The sequence below is a fragment of the Ciconia boyciana genome, chromosome 10 (assembly GCF_034638445.1).
Source record: "Ciconia boyciana chromosome 10, ASM3463844v1, whole genome shotgun sequence".
Classification (NCBI taxonomy): Eukaryota; Metazoa; Chordata; class Aves; order Ciconiiformes; family Ciconiidae; genus Ciconia; species Ciconia boyciana.
This window is the reverse complement of record NC_132943.1, coordinates 18,233,809-18,252,442: the sequence shown is the minus strand read 5'-3', so window position 1 is coordinate 18,252,442 and position 18,634 is coordinate 18,233,809. Positions and strand designations below refer to the sequence as shown.

The window sequence follows — 18,634 nt, the reverse complement described above, 5'->3', positions numbered from 1 at the left end:
CGGGCGCGGAGGCGGGGGGTGTCCCTGCGTCCTTACAGCACCCACAATGGTGAGACCCTTGTGTCCGGCGTGAGGGGACCCCTGTGCCCATAAAGTGCCCAGCGTGGGGGATCCTTGTGCCCGTAAACACCTGGCACTGGGGAGCTCTGTGCCCATAAAGTGCTCAGTCTGTCTGGGATCCCTGTGCCCAAAAAAGCGCCCAGCAAGAGGGACCTCCGTGCCTGTAAGCACCCAGCGTGGCGCATCCGTGTGCCCGTCAGCGCCTGGTGTGTGGGGGATCCCTGTGCCAAAGGATTGACCCACATGGGGGATCCCTGTGCCCATGCAGCGCCTGGCACAGAGACCCGTTCTGCTCTGCTGCCCGAGCTGGGGAAACTGAGGCAGGGAGGGGAGAGGCTGGTGGAGGGCGTGGGGCTCCCGCTGCACCACCCTGACTTGGTTCCTTAACCTTCGGGAAGCTGCCCCATGCCCGGTGGGGTGGCACAGCCACTCCGGCTGCACCGTGCCAGCAAAGCAGGTGCCAAAGCCACCGCTGGGCAATGCCTGGGGGAGTGTCACTGCAGGGTGGTGACAGGCCAGTATGTGCCTCCCAGGGACCCAGCCTGGAGGAGGGAGAGGCCCCTAGCTGCTTGGGGACCCCAGCGTGTGCAGGGGATGCAGGACCGTGAGCTGCCAGGGGCACGGGTGGGTGCTCAGGGCTGTGGGTGGGTGGGTGGCACCAGTGGGGTGTGGGGCAGCAGTTGTGCAGTCCCATGTCCATCCCTGTGTCTGTGTGTCCCTGATGTGGGTGCGAGAACAGGGACTCATGGGGTGTGTAACGCACACGCGTGTTTGTGTGTGTATGTGTGTTCATGAGCGTGCAGATGGGACTGGGGCGAGAGTGAACTTCAGCTCACATGAGTATGGGTGCATAGTATGTGGGGTGTGTGCCCCTGCGTGGGTGCAGGTGTGGGCATGTCCCCACTGGTGGGGGGTGTGCATGTGTGTGCGTGCCCCCTAGCATGTGCGTGTGTGCTGGGTGCAGTAGCAGTGGGGCTTTATGCTGGTGTGAGCTGTTAGAGGGGTGTCCCCCAGACCTTCCTGTGCCCAGACAGGCACCCGTGCATGCCGCTGCCCACCCACCACGCGTGACATGGGCCGTATGTGTGGTGTGCATGAGTGTGTCCCAGCGTGTACGCAGGGGGAGTGCTTGTGCAATGTCTGCGTGCGCCCCGTGCACCCAAGGGCAGTGCGGGGACACCTCTGCTGGAAGCCGGTGTGGGGGGCTTGGGAACATGGTGACCCTGGGAGAGGGGATGCAGAGGACTCTTGCCAAGGCTGTCCCTGCACTGGGGGTACATGCCTGAACCAGTGGTACCCATGGGGGGGGTTCCCTGGGTTAAATGCCCCCATCTGAGCCATCCCTGCTGAGAAAATGAGCCCTAAATGATGCTCCCAGGCAGTCTCCCTGCAGCCACCCTCTCCTCATCGCATGACCCTTGTCCCTGCCCTTCTGAGGGGCCCGGGCTTGTCATGGCAGTGAATGGGAGGGGGTGATTTATGGGGGGGTGGGGACACCCCTCTCCACTGGGGCTTTCATTTGTGGACAGTAACGAGGCTGATTAATGAGGGCTGTAATGATGGGGGGGGTGCATGGATGGGCGCTCCCTGCCTGCTTGGTGCTGTGAGCAGGATTGGGGCCCCCAGCCTCCCTCTGCCCCTGGGCCTGGCTGGCATGGGGAGGCAGGGGGTGCTGTCCCCATCTGTCCCCTGCCCCAGCTGGCACATCCCCACATCAGTACCTCTGCCATAGGCTGGGTGGGCACAGCAGAGTGGTGGGGTGGAGGGTGGTGGGACAGGGATAATTTGGGGAGGGGGTGTGCCACTTTGGGGGATCAGATGCCACCCGAGAGTCTGGAAAGGGCGAGCCCCCCGCGCCCCCATCCCACCCTGCCCTTCCTCTCTGGGCTGGCAGCTGCACGGAGCGTACAGATGGGAAACTGAGGCACGGTGGGGCGGGCATTACAGTGCCCACGTCCCCGCCGTGCCCACGTCCCCATGACAGCCATGGCTCATCCCGCCCGCGTGTCCTTCCCCCCAGCGCGTCCCCCCATCCTGACTCACACCCCCGTGGCCAGGGCCAGCTTGAGCACAAGTTTCCAGGCTGGAGGCAGAGTCACCGCTGGCGGGGGGGGACAGTGTGCCGCCCGGCCGAGCCCCCCCCGGAGGGGCTGGGGCAGCCCCCTGCCAAATCCATCCCTGTCAGGGCCGCGGGCTGCCAAGCCCCTCTGCATCCTGGAGATTGTCCCCCCTCGCTATGGCCCCCCAGCTTGGCGCATGGATGTCCGCCGACCCCTCCCTGTCTCCCATGCCGGGACCACCCAGGGGACGCGGTTGGGGATGGGGGGGGACACCCCGCTGCAGGACCCGCTGGCGGCCGGAGGAGGGATGGGGTGCGGTGGGTGGCGGGTGCCCCCGGGCCAGCGGAGGAAATGGATCCCGAACGTGTGTGGGGGAGAGGGGGCCGGTGGGGCGTGGGAGAGGGGGGCCGGGACGAGCCACGGCCCCGCTTCGGCCTCCCCAGTCCTGCAGCCTCTCTGCTGGGGGTCCCGGGGTGCCGGGGGCGTTGTGGGGTCGGGGGGCCTTGCCGCCCCCTTCTCCCCCGGCTGGAGGGGCGGCGTGGGGCCGGGGCGGGGCGGGCGGGCGGAGCGAGGGGGCCGGGGGCTCGGCCGGCCGCGGGGCCGCGCCGCGGGCAGCATGACCGGGCTCTGCCTCTCCTGCCTGCTCTGGGTACGGCCCGCCGCGCCCGCACCGGGGGGCACCGGGGGGCACCGGGGGGGAGCGGGACAGCAGCGCGGTGGGGCCCGGCGGCGGGGTCTCGGAGCGGGGCCGGTCCCGGGACCGGCGGTGGATGGGGGCTGGTTGCGGGGGGAGCGGGACGGAGCGGGGGCGTTTGGAGCGGGACGGGCGGACTGGGAGCGGGGGGAACCGGCGGTGCTGGACCGGGACCGGGACCGGGACCGGCTGTGGGGGAACCGGGACCCAGCTGAGACCGGCAGGGACGGCCGGACACCGGGGCGGGGCTGGGGAGACCGGACCGGCGGTGGGGCCGGGAGGAGCCCCGGGGACCCGGGGGAGCGAAGCGGGACCCAGCTCGGGAGCGCGGCGGCGGCGGGCAGCGGGCTGGGGGTGCACGAAGCGGGGAGCGGGATGGGATGTGGGACAGGGACATGGGACTGTAGGGGGTGTCTGTGGGGGGTGTGGGGTTGGGGATGGGGAGGGTGGGGGCTGATCCCCCACAGCCTGCGGCACTGGCCGGGGGCCCCCGCCATTCCCCGGGTCGGGGCTCTGCTGCCCCACTGGAGGGGAGAGAAACTGGGCATACTGGGGGGGGATCCAGTTTGTGCTGGGGTTTGGGGCTCTGCCCCAACCCCCCCTAGTCACCAAGGCAGGCTGGGCTCCGGGGTGCAGTGGGGTGCAAAGTGCTGGGTGGGCCCGAGCCCATAGGGCTGGACCCAGGTGTCCCGGTGCCCCCCACCCACCCACCCCGGCTTTGCAGCCTCAGGGGAACTGGGTGTCCCAGTTCACCCCCTGCTGCACCTCTCTGCAGTGCTGGGCAATGAACCCAGGCCTCCCAGCTCCTGATTAATCTGGCATCTCTCCCCAGTGCCTCTTCCAGCCCAGGACACCTGGGTCCCCTTCCAGTCTCCTTGGGTCTGCCTCTTGGGGGGTCCATGGCCAGGGATGCCTGTGCCCCTCCCCAGGTGGCATCCCCAGGAGTCCCCCCAGCCCCCCTACGCATCCCCCCAGTAGCTCCTGGCCCTGGGGGTAGGGAAGCTAACTGGGATCCTGCCAGTAAGGAGCTGGGACTGGGTTGTTTCGTGGGATGGGCTGGTTCCCTGGGTGGCGGGGTGGCACTGGGTGGGCAGGGTGCCCCCCAGCAGGAGGGAGGTGGGGGTGTAAAGCCAGGCGCTGGGTCGGCAGCCCCCCGGCACGGGGATGGTTTTGGCAACAGGACAAGGGGAGGGGGCTCCGAGGGGTGGGAACGGGGCGGGGGGGAGCTCTTTCCCTAGTGAGGATAATTGCCGTTAATGAAGCAGGCCCACGCTAACGTGTGGGGCCAGGGCAGGGGCGGGGGGTCTGTGCGTGGGAGACGCGTCGGCATCTCCGGGCATCCCGGCCAGGTCCCTGGGAGCGGGGGGCAAGGCCTCTTCCCGGGGCACCCTGCAGCAAAGATGCTGCTTTGCATATGCAAACGAGCTCATGGCATCGTTAGGCCTTGCTGTCACCCAGCAACTGCGGCGTGGGAGCCCTTGGCCTGGGGGAGCTTTTCCCACGGCTGCCAGATGGGTGACAACACGCCTGTGCACACGCGTGTACATGCGTGCATATACGCCTAGCCGTATGCGCCCTGGTCCCTTGTAGGGTGGCACAAGCACCGGGGGTTGCCGAGGGACCGGTGAGTGGCCCTGCGGGAGCAGGTGCCCAGGGAAGAGGGGCTTGCACACGTGTGTACAAACCCATGCGAGTGTGCACACGATTGCACATGGACCTGCATGTGGGAACATGGAAATCTGCCCATGCGTCTGCTGCTGCTGTGGCTGGTGGGGATGTGCACACTTGCACATTCTTGCACACTCGCACACTTGCAGGCGTGCATACACGTGCAGCGCCCTGACACATGCGCCGCGTGTAGCACACGCAGCACCCTCACAGCCCCGGGGGTGTTTGCATGCATGCAGGCGTGCGGTGCACGCATGCGGCCCTTCTGCCTGTCCGTGTGTGCACTGGGGAAACTGAGGCAGGTACCAGGGGGGGTACCCAGCACCCTGACACTTTGGCACTGTCCCCCCTGGGTCTCTGGCGCGGTGCCGAGGCCGGAGGAGAGCCGGGCGCCCGGGCGAGGGGGGGCCGCCGGGCCTCTGCTTAATCTCATTAGTCTTGGCATGAAGAGGCGGATTTACAGGGGCTCACGTCTTCATCTGGCGGCGGGTGGGTGGGCAGGGCTGGTGCGCTGCCAGGGGGTGCCCCCCCAAAAAACCAGCCAGGGCGGGGGTCGGGAGGGGTGCTGGCTGCCTGCAGCTGTGCCAGGACACTCCCCCCCCCCCATCCCCCATGCGTGAGCACACGCACACGCTTGCACGCTCACACCCCGGCTCCTGCACATGTTCGGATCCATCCTGCACTCACGCTCGTGGCATCGGCGTCCCCCCGCTGTGGGCTGTGCCATGCAGGGTGGGCATGGCTGCTCACACTTGGGGGGCACCGCACCCCCTCTACACCCCTGTGAGACACCCCAGCACACGCTGCCTGGCGTGCACCCCGAAACACAGCGTGACACTGAGACACCCCCCTGCACCGGCACCCTGCTGGCAGCACCTGCACGTACCTGGGCGTGCACACGCGTGTTTGCACACGTAGCTGTGTATTCACACACGTACGTGCAAGCACATCCGTGCACGCACACGTTTGTGTGCATTCACATGCGCTCACACGCACACAGGTTTGCACACACATACGTGCTACGAGCACGCTCACCCCCCCCACGCACGCATGTGCCTGCACGCGTGCGCTCGCGGAAACGCTTGTGCAGAGGCACGCACGCTCGCAGGGGCGCACGCGCGAAGGCGAGACACGCGTGCACACGCGTCTGTGCGCACACACACACACACAGAGGCATGCGCACGCACACGTGCTCAAACGTGTGTGGACACACGTGCACGCAGCTGTGCATCTGCTCACGCATGTGCATGCACGGTGTGTACACGAGCGCGTGCACGCACAGGCGCGCGCGCATGGCCCTCCGGCGCGCACCGCCAGGGGGCGGCAGAGACTATTTAAAGGGGCCGCGGCAGCCCGGGGGAGGGGGGTGCACTGCCCCCTGCCCACCCGGGCACGGGCCTAGGTCTCCCCGCGCCGTGCCCACCGCCCCACGGCCCCGGCCCTGCCGCTGAGGACACGGCCCCGGGTGATGGGGCGCAGGGGGACACACATTTCTTCACATGGGGGGGGTGGGTGGAGGATGACCCCCTGCCCCGAGGGAAACTGAGGCAGGGCAGGGCTGAGTGCCCGGGTCGCCGTGCCACCTCATTCCCGCTGATGAAGCCCCGTGTCCCCCCAGCCCCAGGACCTGGAGTCCCCCCCAGCACACACCTTCAAGATGACGAGCTTCAAGAAGGTGAAGGCATGCGGGATCTGCCGGCAGGCCATCACGCGCCAGGGCAGCACCTGCCGAGGTGAGCCGGGGGCGCGGGCACGCGAGTGTGAAAGGGGGTGTGCCGGGGGGGGTTAAGACATCGGGGGACTGCAGGTACAGCTGCGTGCACGAGGATGTGAAGGTGTGAATACGTGCCTGTGCCAAGCTGTGCGCACACGCGTGTGTGTGCGTGTGTTAGCGGGGGAGCCTGTGGGTGTGCAAGAGCTGCGTGTGGTGCCTTTGCGGGTGGGAAAGTGGCTGGGAGGTGAGGGTGGCCCGTGGAGGCACTTGCACGCGTGCATGTGGCCGTATGTCAGCCGCATGCGCGTGCAGTGAGTGTGCAACTGTCGCCGCATGAGTGTGCGCACGCATGCAGGTCTGTGCCCACGGGTGGGTGCTCACGCCCTCTGCCGTGCTTGCTGCCCATGGTGCCTGGTGGGACGCAGGCGGTGCCGCGGCCCCTCGCACGTGTGCGGTGCTGCCGAGCCCCGTGCGAGGGGCGGCAGGCGGAAACGCCGCTGGGCCGCGGGAACAATGACGCTTCCTGCGCCGCAGGAAACGGCCCCAAGGGGGGACAGGGCCTGGGGGGCGGCCGTGGCCAGGGCCACGCTGCATGGGGACCCTCGTGTCCCCTGGGGATGGGACATGTGGCTTTGCAGGGCTGCCCAGGCGGCGTGGCGGTGCCCTGTATAACTGCGTGTCCCCAGCAGCGGCAAACACACGCCCGCACTGACTGTGTGCATGTGCCATCCTCCGCAAGGGCGCAGGCATGAGCGTGCAACAGCAGCGCGCGGGCAGGCGGGGGCACGGGCACTGGCAGCACCCCCGCGGTGCTCTTGTGCACGCCGGTGCACGTGCGAGGCCTCGTGAGACGTGTCCGTGCACGGCCTCCCTTCACGCCATTAACCCTCGGGCACTGGGGTTTGCACGCGCACAAGCTCCCCAGCACGTTGGCACCAGGGGGGGACGGGTCACGCACGTGGGTGTGTGCCCGAGTGCCGCATGCATGTGCGCATGGTGCTGTGCTGTGCTGGTGCCACCCGGAGCGTGCATGCGCGTGTGCAAGGCACGGGCATCCATGTGTGCATGTGCACGCCCCAGCAGCCTGTGCCTGGTGCCAAGGTGCTCCATGCCCCGCAGCGTGGGGTGCCACCCCCTGTCCTGCCCTGCACGTGGGGTGCCCGCGGGCTGTCCCCTGGCAATGTCCCCTTTCCTGCCCCCTCTAATCCCTCTCTCCCCTCTCCCTCCTGCAGGCTGCAAGCTCTCCTGCCACACCAAGTGCCAAGCCAAGGTAAGGCTGGTGCCCCGAGGCATGCCCGTCCCTGCCCGGGGGGGCACCGGGCACTTGGAGGGGGGATGCCATGGTCCATGCCAGCTGACCCCACTGGGTGGGCACCCAGATGGGCGAGTGGCTGTGGGCTAGTCGTGGTGGTACCGGTGTCACCAGTATCACCAGTGGGTGAGGCTGGCAGTGCCATCCTGCTGCCTGGCCCCTGACGGCACGTGCCCATCCGGGTGTGGGGCTGGGTTTTGGGGTGCAGCCCTGCTCAGAGGGGGCTGGCAGGATCTGTGCTCTGGCACCTGGAGTGGGGTGCCCTTTGCCAGGGTGGGTGCTGCTGCACGTGGGTGCCATGCGCTGCGGCCGAGCGCTGCTGGCGGCACGCACGCAGGCTGGGCACCTCTCCTGATACCCAGCGCCGCTGGGGGCGGACCTCGCTGGCAGGAGGGAGCGGAGCCGAGGATGCCCGGTGGTGATGTCCGCCATCTGTCCGGCTGCCGCGCTGGTGGAGGGGGACCCTATGGCAACCCAGGTTCTCCGGGGAGCTGGAGGTTGGCACGGCGCCCGCTGCTGCGCTGCTGGGGCAGGGGAGGCTGCGCGTTCCTGAATCCCTGGGGAGGCACGCGTGCCAGCCGGCTCTGTGGCTGGCATCTGGGGCTGGAAGAGGCTGGCATGCCCCGGGCGGGCAGCGTAGGCTGGGACATGCCCATGCCCATGCCCGTGCCCGTGCCCGGCTGGGCAGGGAGGGAGAGGAAGGGCCCGGGGGGGGGGGGCTGTGCCAGGGGCCGGGCACGCGTCAGGCTTCGCAGGGTGCTGCAGCGTGGGTGGCAGCATGGGACAGGCGCTGGGAGCAGCCCTGGCACCGAGCCCCGGCCAGGGTGTCGGAGGAGATGGGGGCTGTGGGGGCACGCTGGGGACGTGCTTGGCACCCTGGGCCCTGAGTGGGCAGGGCAGAGGTGGCCGGGAGACTCAGCGGGGCTGTGCCACCCCAGGGACCCTGTGCCACCCTGGGAAACCCTATGCCACCTTGGGGACTCTCTGCCATCCCAGGACCCTGTGCCACCCCGGGATCCCTGTGCCAAAGGCGCCTGGGGGCTGAGGCCAGAGCAGGTGGCTTTGCCTGGATGCCGGGGTGCCACGGGGAGAGGCGAGGGGGTGTGGGGTGAGGGAATGCCTGCAGTACGGCAGGCAGTGGCGGGGAGCATCTGCCAGTGGTTTCCAGGCAGGAGGGAGCGTCGGGAAGCGTGTGTGTCTGGGTGTGCGCCCGGTGGGGATTCTCTGATGTCTGATACGGGGTTGTGCACCAAGAAGGGGGTCACACCAGGGTCCCAGCATCTGGGTAGCCTGTGTGCAGGGGCAGCCTGTGGCTTGCTCCCACAGCCGGCTGCATTTCATTAGCCTCCGTCACCCTTCCCACGCTCGCTGGAAGCTGAAGCCCCCTCGGTGGGGGGGCTGGCTAGCTGAGGGGTGTGCTGCTGGGGGTTTGTGTGCATGGGGCCAGGGCCAGGGGCCTTCTGCAGAGCTCCTTTGGGCCAGCGCCCAGGGAGGGGCTCCTCCGGCCGGGCAAGCGGCCAGCTGACTCACACGCCAGCTTGTTATTGTAGGGTGTCCGGGGAGGACGCGTGTGGGGAGGGGGCTTGGCACAGAGCAAAAACGGCCCCTTGTCTACCTGAAGCCCCTCACGTTTAACCCCTGCACCCCCAGGATACTGGAGCGGGAAGATGGGCTCACCCCCAAAGTTCTGGCAGCTGCACCACCCAACGCTTCCTCCTCCTGCCCTGGAGATGCTGCCGAGGTCCCAGTGTCCCCCCCTCAGGGGGCTCCTGGCCCTGGAGCCTGTCCCACCATGCTATTGGCAGCATGTTCCCCTTGGTCCCCATATTTACCCCCTTGGGACCTGCCCTGACCCCTTGTTCTGCCCCCCTGGCTGCCCCCCGGCTTGGCCGGCTCCCGGCCAGCAGCCTCCTGGCCCAGCTGGGGGGAATCCCCAGTTACAAACTCCAAATGGACTGGGTATGGTGGGAGAGGGGGAGAGGGGAGAGATAGGGGTGTGGGTAGGGGGGCTGGTGGGGTGTGAACAGTTGTGCTGGGGGTGATGGGTGTGGGGTGCCAGGGGGTATCATGGGTGTGATGGATGGGGATGCGGGGGAGGGGCACGGGGGTGTATGTGGGGACGCCAGGAAGGTTTTGGGGTGCTGGTGAGTGCCACGTCCCAGAGGAGGCAGTGAGCGGGCAGAGCTGTGCCAGGGCAGGCAGAACCTGCGCCCCGGCAGTGACCTGCACCCCTTGAGGTCCCCCCTGCCCAAGGGACAGTGGAGGGGACAGCGATGGGACCTATGCCCTGTGGTGGCAGCGATGCTGGCCGGGTGCCCAGGGCCCGTGGGTGGCTCTGGGGGGGGCCGGGGCAGCCGCATACACATCAGCTGGGAAGCACGACGCCGTTCCCATGCCCATGTAAGGCCCTTCTTGCACCCGGCCCCTCCGTCAGGGATTTTTCCTTGCTTAGCAAGCCTCTCTCCCTCCCTCCGAGGGGGACAGATGGACAGATGGACACTGGTGTGTATCTGACACTCCTAGCCTGCCCTCTCCCTCCCTCCCCACACTGAAACTGCCTACCCGGAGCAGGGGGGTGTAGCTTCCTTTGAAAAGTGGGGAAACTGAGTCACAGAGCCCTGCACAGGGGCAGCTGGAGGTGCGGTACACGGCGTGGGGTGCAGTCCTTTCCGTGGCAGTGGTCAGGCGTGGGTGAGCCCGTGTGTTGGCATGTGCTGGTCATGGCACAGCCAGAAACTGGTGGTGACACTGCCCTCCCGGCCAGGATGGAGGGAGGAGCCCGGGGATGCTCCAGGCAGTGGGGCCATGCAGGCATGTCCCAAATCATGGAGCAAGGGAGGTGCTGGGGGCGTCCCTGTCCCCTGGGATGCGCTCGCTCTGACTGAGGCTGGATTTTGCCATGATGCTGCTTGGAGAGGCTGAGAAAAAAACAGGAGACGATGCTTCTCCCTGTGGCGGGAGCCGGCCCGGTGATGGCTGGTTTGGCTGGGGGACGGGGAGAGCTGCAGCATTTGGCTGCTGAAGCGGCTGGCGACTGCCGGCGGGTGGTTCTGGGAAGTGGCAGCTGTGCCAGCCCCTGGGCCTGGCGGGTCTCCAGCCTGCCCCGCTTGCCCCGTGCCACCCTGGAGCCCACAGGGCCTGGGGGAGTGGGGGTGCCAGGCTGTGCCAAGAGGGAAAACTGAGGCACGGCACATAGCGTGGGGCTGAGGCGTCTGGGGCTGCCTTGTCCCCCGGTGTCTCCCCCTGGGGAGCTGACAGCAGGTGCTGGAGCCGTGCTGGCCTGCTGGGCCATGTGTGTGAGTATGTGTGTGTCCGTGCATGTGAACATGTGTGTGTGAGTGTGCATGCGTGTACCCAAACACGAGTGTGTTTGCACGATCATGTGTGTGCATGCATGTGTATGCTCGCAGATGCATGCATGTACGTGTGAGCCTGCAGGGGAATGCATGTGCCTGCAAGAACATCCATCCGTGTGCACAAGTGTGCTCGCACACAGGTGGGTGGTCACACGCGTGTGCTCCCAGCTCAGTGCCATCCATCCCCTCTGGCCTTGAGCCAGGCCCGCCTTGTTTTTCGAGTCCCCCCCTGCGATGGGACTCTGGCGGGGGGTGTTTGTCCATCATTAAACCAGGGGCTGGAGCGGGGCCAGGGCTGGGCACCGAGGCGCGTCCTGGCCAGAGCAATCGCTCCCAGTGCCCGCGGCGCCGACGGGCCCTTGGCAGCGGGGGGACGCAGTGGGACCCATGCTGGGGCACGTGGTGCTGGGGAAGGGGACGTGGGTCTCCTGCCCTCAGCTGGTGCTGGGGACCCCCTCCCCTGCAAAGCAAGTCAGGGCCAGGAGGGGAAACTGAGGCAGGGAGCGGTCGGACCCTTCTGGGCAGGCTTGACTCATGGTGATGGGCACCCCGCAGCCGTGTGGTGGCTGGGGGCTCCGGGCAGTGCTGGGGTGCACGGCCAGGCTGTGCATTGCGGGCTGCCTGTGGCTGTGCCAGGAACGGTGGCCGCAGGGAGGGGACATCCACATCCCAGCTGCGGCAGGCTTGTGCTAGGGGACATGTGGCTGTCCCGCCCCAGCCACCCTGCCCTGCTGCGTCCTCCGTGCACAGCGGAGGGGATGGCGTGCCAGTCACACGGGGAGCTGCCTGTCCTGTCCCTGTCCCCGATGCCCTGTTAAAAGCCAGCCTTCCAGGGCTTTGGGACAGCTAATTAGCAACACCCCTGGTCTCCACAACAGAGCAGGCGGCGGGGGGGACGGGGGGGACGGAATGCCGCAGGAACGTGTCCTTGGCCCTGGCACGGGCCCAGCCAGGGTAGCGGGATGGGGGGCTGCGGGGGTCAGCCCTGCCCCGGTGCCGTGCCAGGTCGTGTTTGCGCAGCGGGTCGTGGAGGGGGTTCTGGTGTTTTTTTTGTCCTTCTTTCCTTTTTCCCCTTCTTTACGTCACCGCCCAAATATTCGGCCTCTCTCAGCTCCGGCGGGGGGGTGGGGGGGTGTTGGATCGGCTGCTTGGAGGAGCTGGGGCCCTTCTCTGCACCCTCCGGGTGCTGCTGGGTGCAGGGAGGGCGAGCAGGGGAGCGGGGATGCTGAGACTGCCCATGCTCACTGCACTGGTGAGCGCTGGCTGGGGCTGGCCTAGGAGGTGTCAGCCAAGGCAGCAGGGACCACCGGCCTCCCTCCCTGGGGGCTCCCAGGGCCGGATCCAGCCCCCCAGGGCCCTGCAGTGGTGGGAGGCAGGGTCCGGGCTAGACAGGGGCTCCCGCGGGGGGTCTCTGCCTCCTTTCCCATCGATTTTCTCCCTTCCCGGGCCACTTTGCATGCCCCATGGCCACTCCTCCTGGGACCTGCCCTGGGAAGGGCGCTGGGTCCCCGGGGACCCCCAGCACCCTCTGAAGGGTGGCACTGACCCCAAACCAGCCAAAAGGTCTGGCTGAAGAAGGGGCTGTGCAGACCCTGTGCTGGGGCTTCATCTCCTCCCTGCGTGCTTTCACCTCTGGAGATGACCCCCCCTGGTGCCTGGTGCCTGGGTCCCCCTTTTTCCGCTGGGATCTGGGGTGGTGATGCTCAAGGATGCTTGTTTTGGGTCACGGAGGAGCTGGTTCAGGTGGGGGCTGGTTTCTCTGGGGGTGCTGGGGTGACCCCGTGGGGCGCAGGGGCCACTGGAGACACTCAGCTGACCGCCGGACTCGCTCCCACCGGTGCTTTGGTCCCGATGGCTCCAGGAGGTATTTGGTGGCTGGAGTTCAGGGACATTGTCAGGACTTCTCTGGCCGTGTCCTGCGAAGGGGATGCGTCATCTCCCCAGGGGACAGCTCCCGTCACCTCCCTGGGGATGGGGACGTGCTGTCAGTGCCCTTCGCTCACCCACTCACTTCCATCCCGCTCGGCCGCTGATACTTTCCCATCTGGCCCCGGCTCTTCTGCTGCTGCTGTTTCCCAGGGTCCGGGAGCTGTCCCATGGCCACCTCCCGAGGAGCTGGGGCTGGGGGGGTCCGTGCAGAGGTCTGTGCCGGAGCTGAGCCAGGGTCTGTGCCTGGCTCCCCTGGTGCAGGGCGTTCATTGCCCCTCCATCCCAGTCACATCGCTCCCTTTTTTTTGGGATGCCTGCTTTTTGGGCGCTGTGGTGCTGGGGGGGCTTGTTTGGGGGTGCCGGTGGATCCTGGCAGGGGGGTTTTGTCCCCAGAGCGGTGGCTGTTGCAGTCCGGCCCCATGCCCTTGGGTGCCGGGGAGGGCAGTGAGACTGGTGCTTGCTTGGGAAGGGGGTGAGGGGGTGCCTCCTGGGGACATTTGGGCTCTGGCACTTTGTCCTCGGCAGCAGGAAGGGTCTGCCAGTGCCTCTCAGTGCTCTCATCCCACAGCACCGTCCGGCTGCTGGGGAAACTGAGGCATGGAGGGGCTGGGCAGGATCTGCTGGAGTGGGATTGCACTCACAGGGGTGATGCATCTTACAGGAGTCTTGGAGGAGGGCAGAGGGAGAGCCCCTCGCCACCAACACCTCCCTGGTGACTTTTGGGGGGGTGGCAAGGCAGGAGGGGTCCCCGGGGTCCTGCCCCATGCTGGCAGAGCCAGCCCTGGCCTTTTGGCTGAGCCTTCTGCATGAGGACGGAAATGCAAACAGGAACGGGGAGGCGTTGGGTGAGAAAATGTCAACAGCGCTGGGCCGGGTGCCTGGTTCGCCGCCTCCCCGGCTGGCTCGCTGCTCTGTGGGGCACTTCTGGGCGGGCTCCCCCCTGGCCTGCACCACTGGGGGCTTCCCCCCTTTGCTCCAGGGTCTCCTGGCACCGAACGCTTGCTCGAGCAGCAGGGCCGGGGCTGGGCTGCCCCAAGGGTGGCCGGGGAGAGCAGGGCTCCATCCATTGCCACACAGAGCCCCCGAGGAAGAGGAGGAAGGGAGATGGGAGGAAGGCGAGGGGGATGCTGGGCACACCCCAGGTTTGGGACAGGCGAGTGGGGACTGGTGTGGCTCCATGTGCTGATGGACAGCTGGGGCTTTTCCAGCATTTCGGCTTTGCTTTTTAATTAGGGGGTGGGCTGGTAAATTTTCACATCCCCCCAACACCGGGGGTGCGGGGCACCCAAGGGACATTAGTCGGGCACCCTGTCCCGTGCGCGGCAGGGGGGGACCAAGTCGTGCCAGGGGGTGCCAGGCAGAAAAGGCCCCAAGCAGGGCCCCACACCCCCGTCCCTGCCACCCCCCCGCCAAGGGCACGGGGACGCGGGTGGCGTCACGCAGGGCGATAAGGCCCCGACCCCGCTGCGCCCCGCCGCCCGCTGCGGCCCCTCGGCACGGGGTGCGAGGCGCTTTGCAGGGGGAGGCGGCGGAGGTGTGGGAGGGTATTTTTTTTGGGGGGGGCTCTGCCCACTGGCCGGCACCCCTCGCCCAGGGCCAGCTGCCCGAGCCGGGCTCCCGGTTGCCTTTAAGGACGTTTTTGGGGGAGGCGAGGGGAGCGGAGCGGGGCTGGACTTGGAGCGCGCCGTGCAGCTGGGGAGAGAGGGAAGAGGAGAAGAAAGAGGGAGAAGGAGCGAGAGGAGGGAGGGGAGCAGTGGAAAAAGCCACCCGGGACCCCCTTCCTCCCCAGGGCCGGGGCCGGCGCCCCCGGGCTCCCCAGCCCCGGCCGCCCCGGGGGTGCGGAGGGGAGCGGGGGGCCGGCGGGACCCCCCTGCGCCCCTCCATCGCCGGGGTCCCGCTTGCGGGAAGCGAAACCCTTCGGCTCTCCCCCTCCTTCCCTCCCCTCCCCTCCCTCCTCCCTCCCTCCTTCCTTCCTTCCTTCTCCAGGCTTGGCCCGGGGAGGGAGGGGGGCTCTGCCTGCGCTCTGCCTTCACGCGTGCCCGCCCGGGCGACGCCGGGCTCCCGCCTGCCCCCCCCGGCCCCTCCGGCCGCCCCCCGGCCGCCCCCCGCGCCCCCCGGGCCAGGTGAGGCTGCGCTGCCGTCCCTTTCGGATGTAGGCAGGCGAGACCCCGGATGGATTTCGGGAGCGTCATGAACCAGGTACGGGCGGGCGGCGAGGGTGCGGGGGTCCCCGGCCCCCCCGGGGGGTTGTGCTGCGGGGGGCGGCATCTCTTCAGGGGGCGGGGGCCACGCATGACATCCGAGCGGTGATGGGGTGGTGCGTGGGGGGGAGGGTGCTGACCCCCCGTGGTGGGGGGTCCCCAGTTGTCGGTCCCCAGAGGGGGTCTCGGGGTGCAGGCGGGCTTGGCGGGGGCAATGCGGTGCTCGCAGGGAGGAGGATTTGGGGAGGGGGTGAGGGCCGGTTTGCTGCCGGCTGGGAGCTGCGGGCGGCTGGGGAGGGGTCGTGCCCCCCGTGCCCACCTCCCCACCTCGCGGAGCGGTGACACCCGCAGGGTGCCCCGGAGGGGGACACACAGGCGCTGGGGTTTGCGTCCCCTCCGCAGCGCGGAGGGACCTGTCCCTGGGGAGCGAGGGCTGCGCGGGAAAGCGGGGTCCTCCCCCGGCACCCCGCTCCCTCCCCGCGGCCGGGTGGGCGATGCCGGGCGGGTGCCTGTCACCCCGGGGGAGGGGGACACGGGAGGGGCAGCCCCTGGGCTGGACGCCCTGGCAGCCCACGGGTTAACCCCCCTCCCCGGTCCCGCCGCGGGACCGTCAATGGTTAAACCCCGGGTTAATGAGTGGCGAGGAGCCCGGCAGCCCCGGCGGGTGCCAGCCCCCCCCCCCCGGCCCGGCCCGGGCAGGGACCCCCGGCCCCTCGGCGCCGCCGGGCCCGCAGAGGGTTAAATCCGGCAGGGCAGGTCCCGGCGCAGATGTTTTTGGGCTGTGCTCCTGGGAGAGGAAACGGCCGAGCGAGGCATCAGCCCTCTTGGTTTTACGGGGAAAACAAGAAAAAAAGAGAACTGCTCCATTCCCGGGGCGCCTGATCCCGCTCGGCATCGGGGTCAGCCCCCGGTGCGGGACCGCTGACCCCGGTGTGGGTGCTGGGGGGCAGCTGGCAGGGACAAGGGGGTGACAGTGGCTGCGCCCCCCAGGTCCTCATGGAGGGTGCTGGGGTGGCATCTGCTGCGTGACGAGTTTGGGGGTGCTGGGGGGCACCCAGGCGGGCGCCGCTTGTCCCTACAGCGTGGTGGCACTGGGAGGGCTGCACGTGTCCCACCTGGAGTCTGAAGCCATCCCTGGGGGTGACAGCCCCGGGTCGGGAGAAAACGAGCCCCCAGCCCACGCCCTCTCTAACGAAGCATCTCCGTTAGCGATCCCGCTGGCCCCTCTTTCAGGAAGGGCAGGGCTGCTGCCACCCTGGGTAGGGCGCTGTGCCTTGGGGCTGTGCCCCTCTGCGTGTCCCCCTTTTGGGGTCCCGAGCCGAGAGGTCTGTTTGCACCCTGACTTGTTCGGGGGGGGGGCTGCCAGACCAGAGCTGTGCCCTGCCCTGGGCCACCCTCCTGCTTGCTTTGCCGCTGCCTGGCCTCGTGCAGCCCATCCCCGTGGCATCCCGTCGCCGCGCCGGCAGCCCCCCATCAGCACCGGAGCCGCCCCGCTGGGTGTTGGGGCGCACGGAGAAGAGCAGCCCCACGGCACGGCCCCTGGGCAGTGGGGAGCGGCTCTGTCTCTGCTTCCCCCTCCTGTTCCCACCCCCCCGACACTGTAGAGGGGGACACCAGTTTTGGGGGTGCTGCTCAGCGGTTCAGTTTCACTGCAGCGTACTCAGCTCCGTCCCGTGGGGTGGGGACACAGCGCTGACCCCAGGCTCCATCTGCTTGGAGCTTTCCCCATGAGAGGTGCCCCCGGGCTCGGTGCTGGGGGGCATAGACACCCTGGGGCAGCCAGGGCTAATTTGGGCACCTTGACCACCCCTTGAGGTGGGTCACAGCCCCATGGGCACTGGCAGGTGCCCCTGATGCCATGGGGCAGCCCCAAACCTGTGGTGGGGCCTCTATGCCTAGGGATGGGGCTTGCCTGGTGCTCCACCAGCATGGCAGAGGGGATCTGTGGGGCAGAGGGGATCTGTGGGGCAGGGTCCCACACAGGGCTCACGATGGGGCACAGGCAGCCAACCTGCTGCTTATGGGGCCGTGCGCTGGCCAATCCCACGTGAGTACCCGTGCTCCGACCAATCCCGTGTCAGAATCCATGTGTTGACCGGTCCCATGTGCGAATCTGTGCGCTGACCAATCCCCTGCTGGAATCACTGCTCTGACCAATCCTGCATGAGAATCAGTGCTCTGACCAATCCCATGTCAGAATCCATGTGTTGACCAATCCCGTGTGAGAATCTGTGTGCTGACTAATCCCACCTAAGAATCCATGTGCTGGCCAATCCTCTGTGAGAATCCGTGCACTGACCAATCCCAGGTGAGAATCCAGTTGCTGCCCAATCCCAGGTGAGAATCTGTGCACTGCCCAATCCCAGGTGAGAATCCAGTTGCTGCCCAATCCCGTGTAAGAATCCGTGCACTGACCAATCCCATTAAGAACCTGGCTGTGGACCAGTGCTGGTGAAGCCCCCTGCAGCGGGCTGCGTCCCAGCCCATCCCAGGGGGACCCTGCTCCCCGCCGGTCCCTGCCGTGGGACTCCCAGCGGCGGGTTTGGGGCCGGGGGGTTGATGAGGGGCTGGGGGGACCCCCGTGCTCTTTGGGCAGGCTGGGTGCAGGGGACAGTGGCCCCGTGCTGTCCCGTGGGGCAGGCTGGGTGCAGGGGACAGTGGCCCCGTGCTCTCCCTTGGGGCAGGCTGGGTGCAGGGGACAGTGGCCCCGTGCTCTCCCTTGGGGCAGGCTGGGTGCAGGGGACAGTGGCCCCGTGCTCTCCCTTGGGGCAGGCTGGGTGCAGGGGACAGTGGCCCCGTGCTGTCCCTTGGGGCAGGCTGGGCACAGGGGACAGTGGCCCCGTGCTGTCCCTTGGGGCAGGCTGGGCGCAGGGGACAGTGGCCCCGTGCTGTCCCTTGGGGCAGGCTGCTTGTGGGATCCCCGTGGGACTGGGGAGAGGGGTGTCCCTGCAGCGGGGTGGCTGCACCCATGGGTGGGTGCCGGCAGCAGGGCATGGCTGGGGCTGTGGGGCCGGTGCCAGGCAGGCACTGGCCCGCGGGGCCGGATCCAGACCTGCTGCCTGCAGATGTTGCCTTTTTAGGCACTGGAGCACAGCACATCCCTGCCTGTGGCCGGCCCCGTGCCGAGCCAGTGCCCGCTGGTAGAGCGGGGCTGGCCCCTGTCCTGGGCATGCGGAGGCACCTCTGTCCCCCTGTCCCCCTCCTGTCCCCCTCCTGACCCCCAAAACCCCTTTTTTCCCTCAAATGGGCCCGGGGATGCTACCTTCTCCCCCTTCCCCTAGTCGGCACTTGGCAACCCTGGGGCTGATTGCTCAAATCGCCCCGGAGCTGGGACCTGCCCTTATTTGGGTTGAAACCAGGGCTATTTTGGTGCTGCTGCCTCCATCGCAACCCCTTGGAACTTCCCTGTGCGTTGCCTTCCCCGTCCCATCCCGTCGCCCTGTGCTGGGGCTGCTGGCCTGGCCAGCCACGGGCTGCAGGGGCTGTGCCGTGGTGGCTGTGCCGAGGGTCCCGGGCTGTGTTGGGGTGCCAGTGGTGGTCCCCGGGGCTGCTGCGGGGTGGAGCGTCTGGTGTCCCCTGCGGTATCTCAGCCACGACCTGCAGGGCTGGGCGCACCGGGTGACCTCTGTCCTGACCCTGC

At 68.1% G+C, this 18,634-nt stretch overlaps 1 protein-coding gene across 4 annotated transcripts in view; it reads left to right on the top strand.

The window, feature by feature from the left end:
- The first annotated feature begins 2,707 nt into the window (after nucleotides 1-2,707).
- TNS1 (tensin 1) overlaps nucleotides 2,708-18,634 on the top strand; it is a 63,287-nt gene continuing 47,360 nt past the window's right edge. For 3 of the 4 annotated variants that reach the window (XM_072875311.1, XM_072875304.1, XM_072875303.1), the window contains exons 1-3: nucleotides 2,708-2,769; nucleotides 6,101-6,215; nucleotides 7,429-7,466. In XM_072875311.1, the coding sequence (XP_072731412.1) occupies nucleotides 2,737-2,769; nucleotides 6,101-6,215; nucleotides 7,429-7,466 (186 nt within the window). In that variant the 5' untranslated portion in view covers nucleotides 2,708-2,736. Of the gene's footprint in view, nucleotides 2,770-6,100; nucleotides 6,216-7,428; nucleotides 7,467-14,525; nucleotides 14,993-18,634 lie in introns of those variants that run through there. The other variant, XM_072875305.1, reaches the window with a different exon arrangement.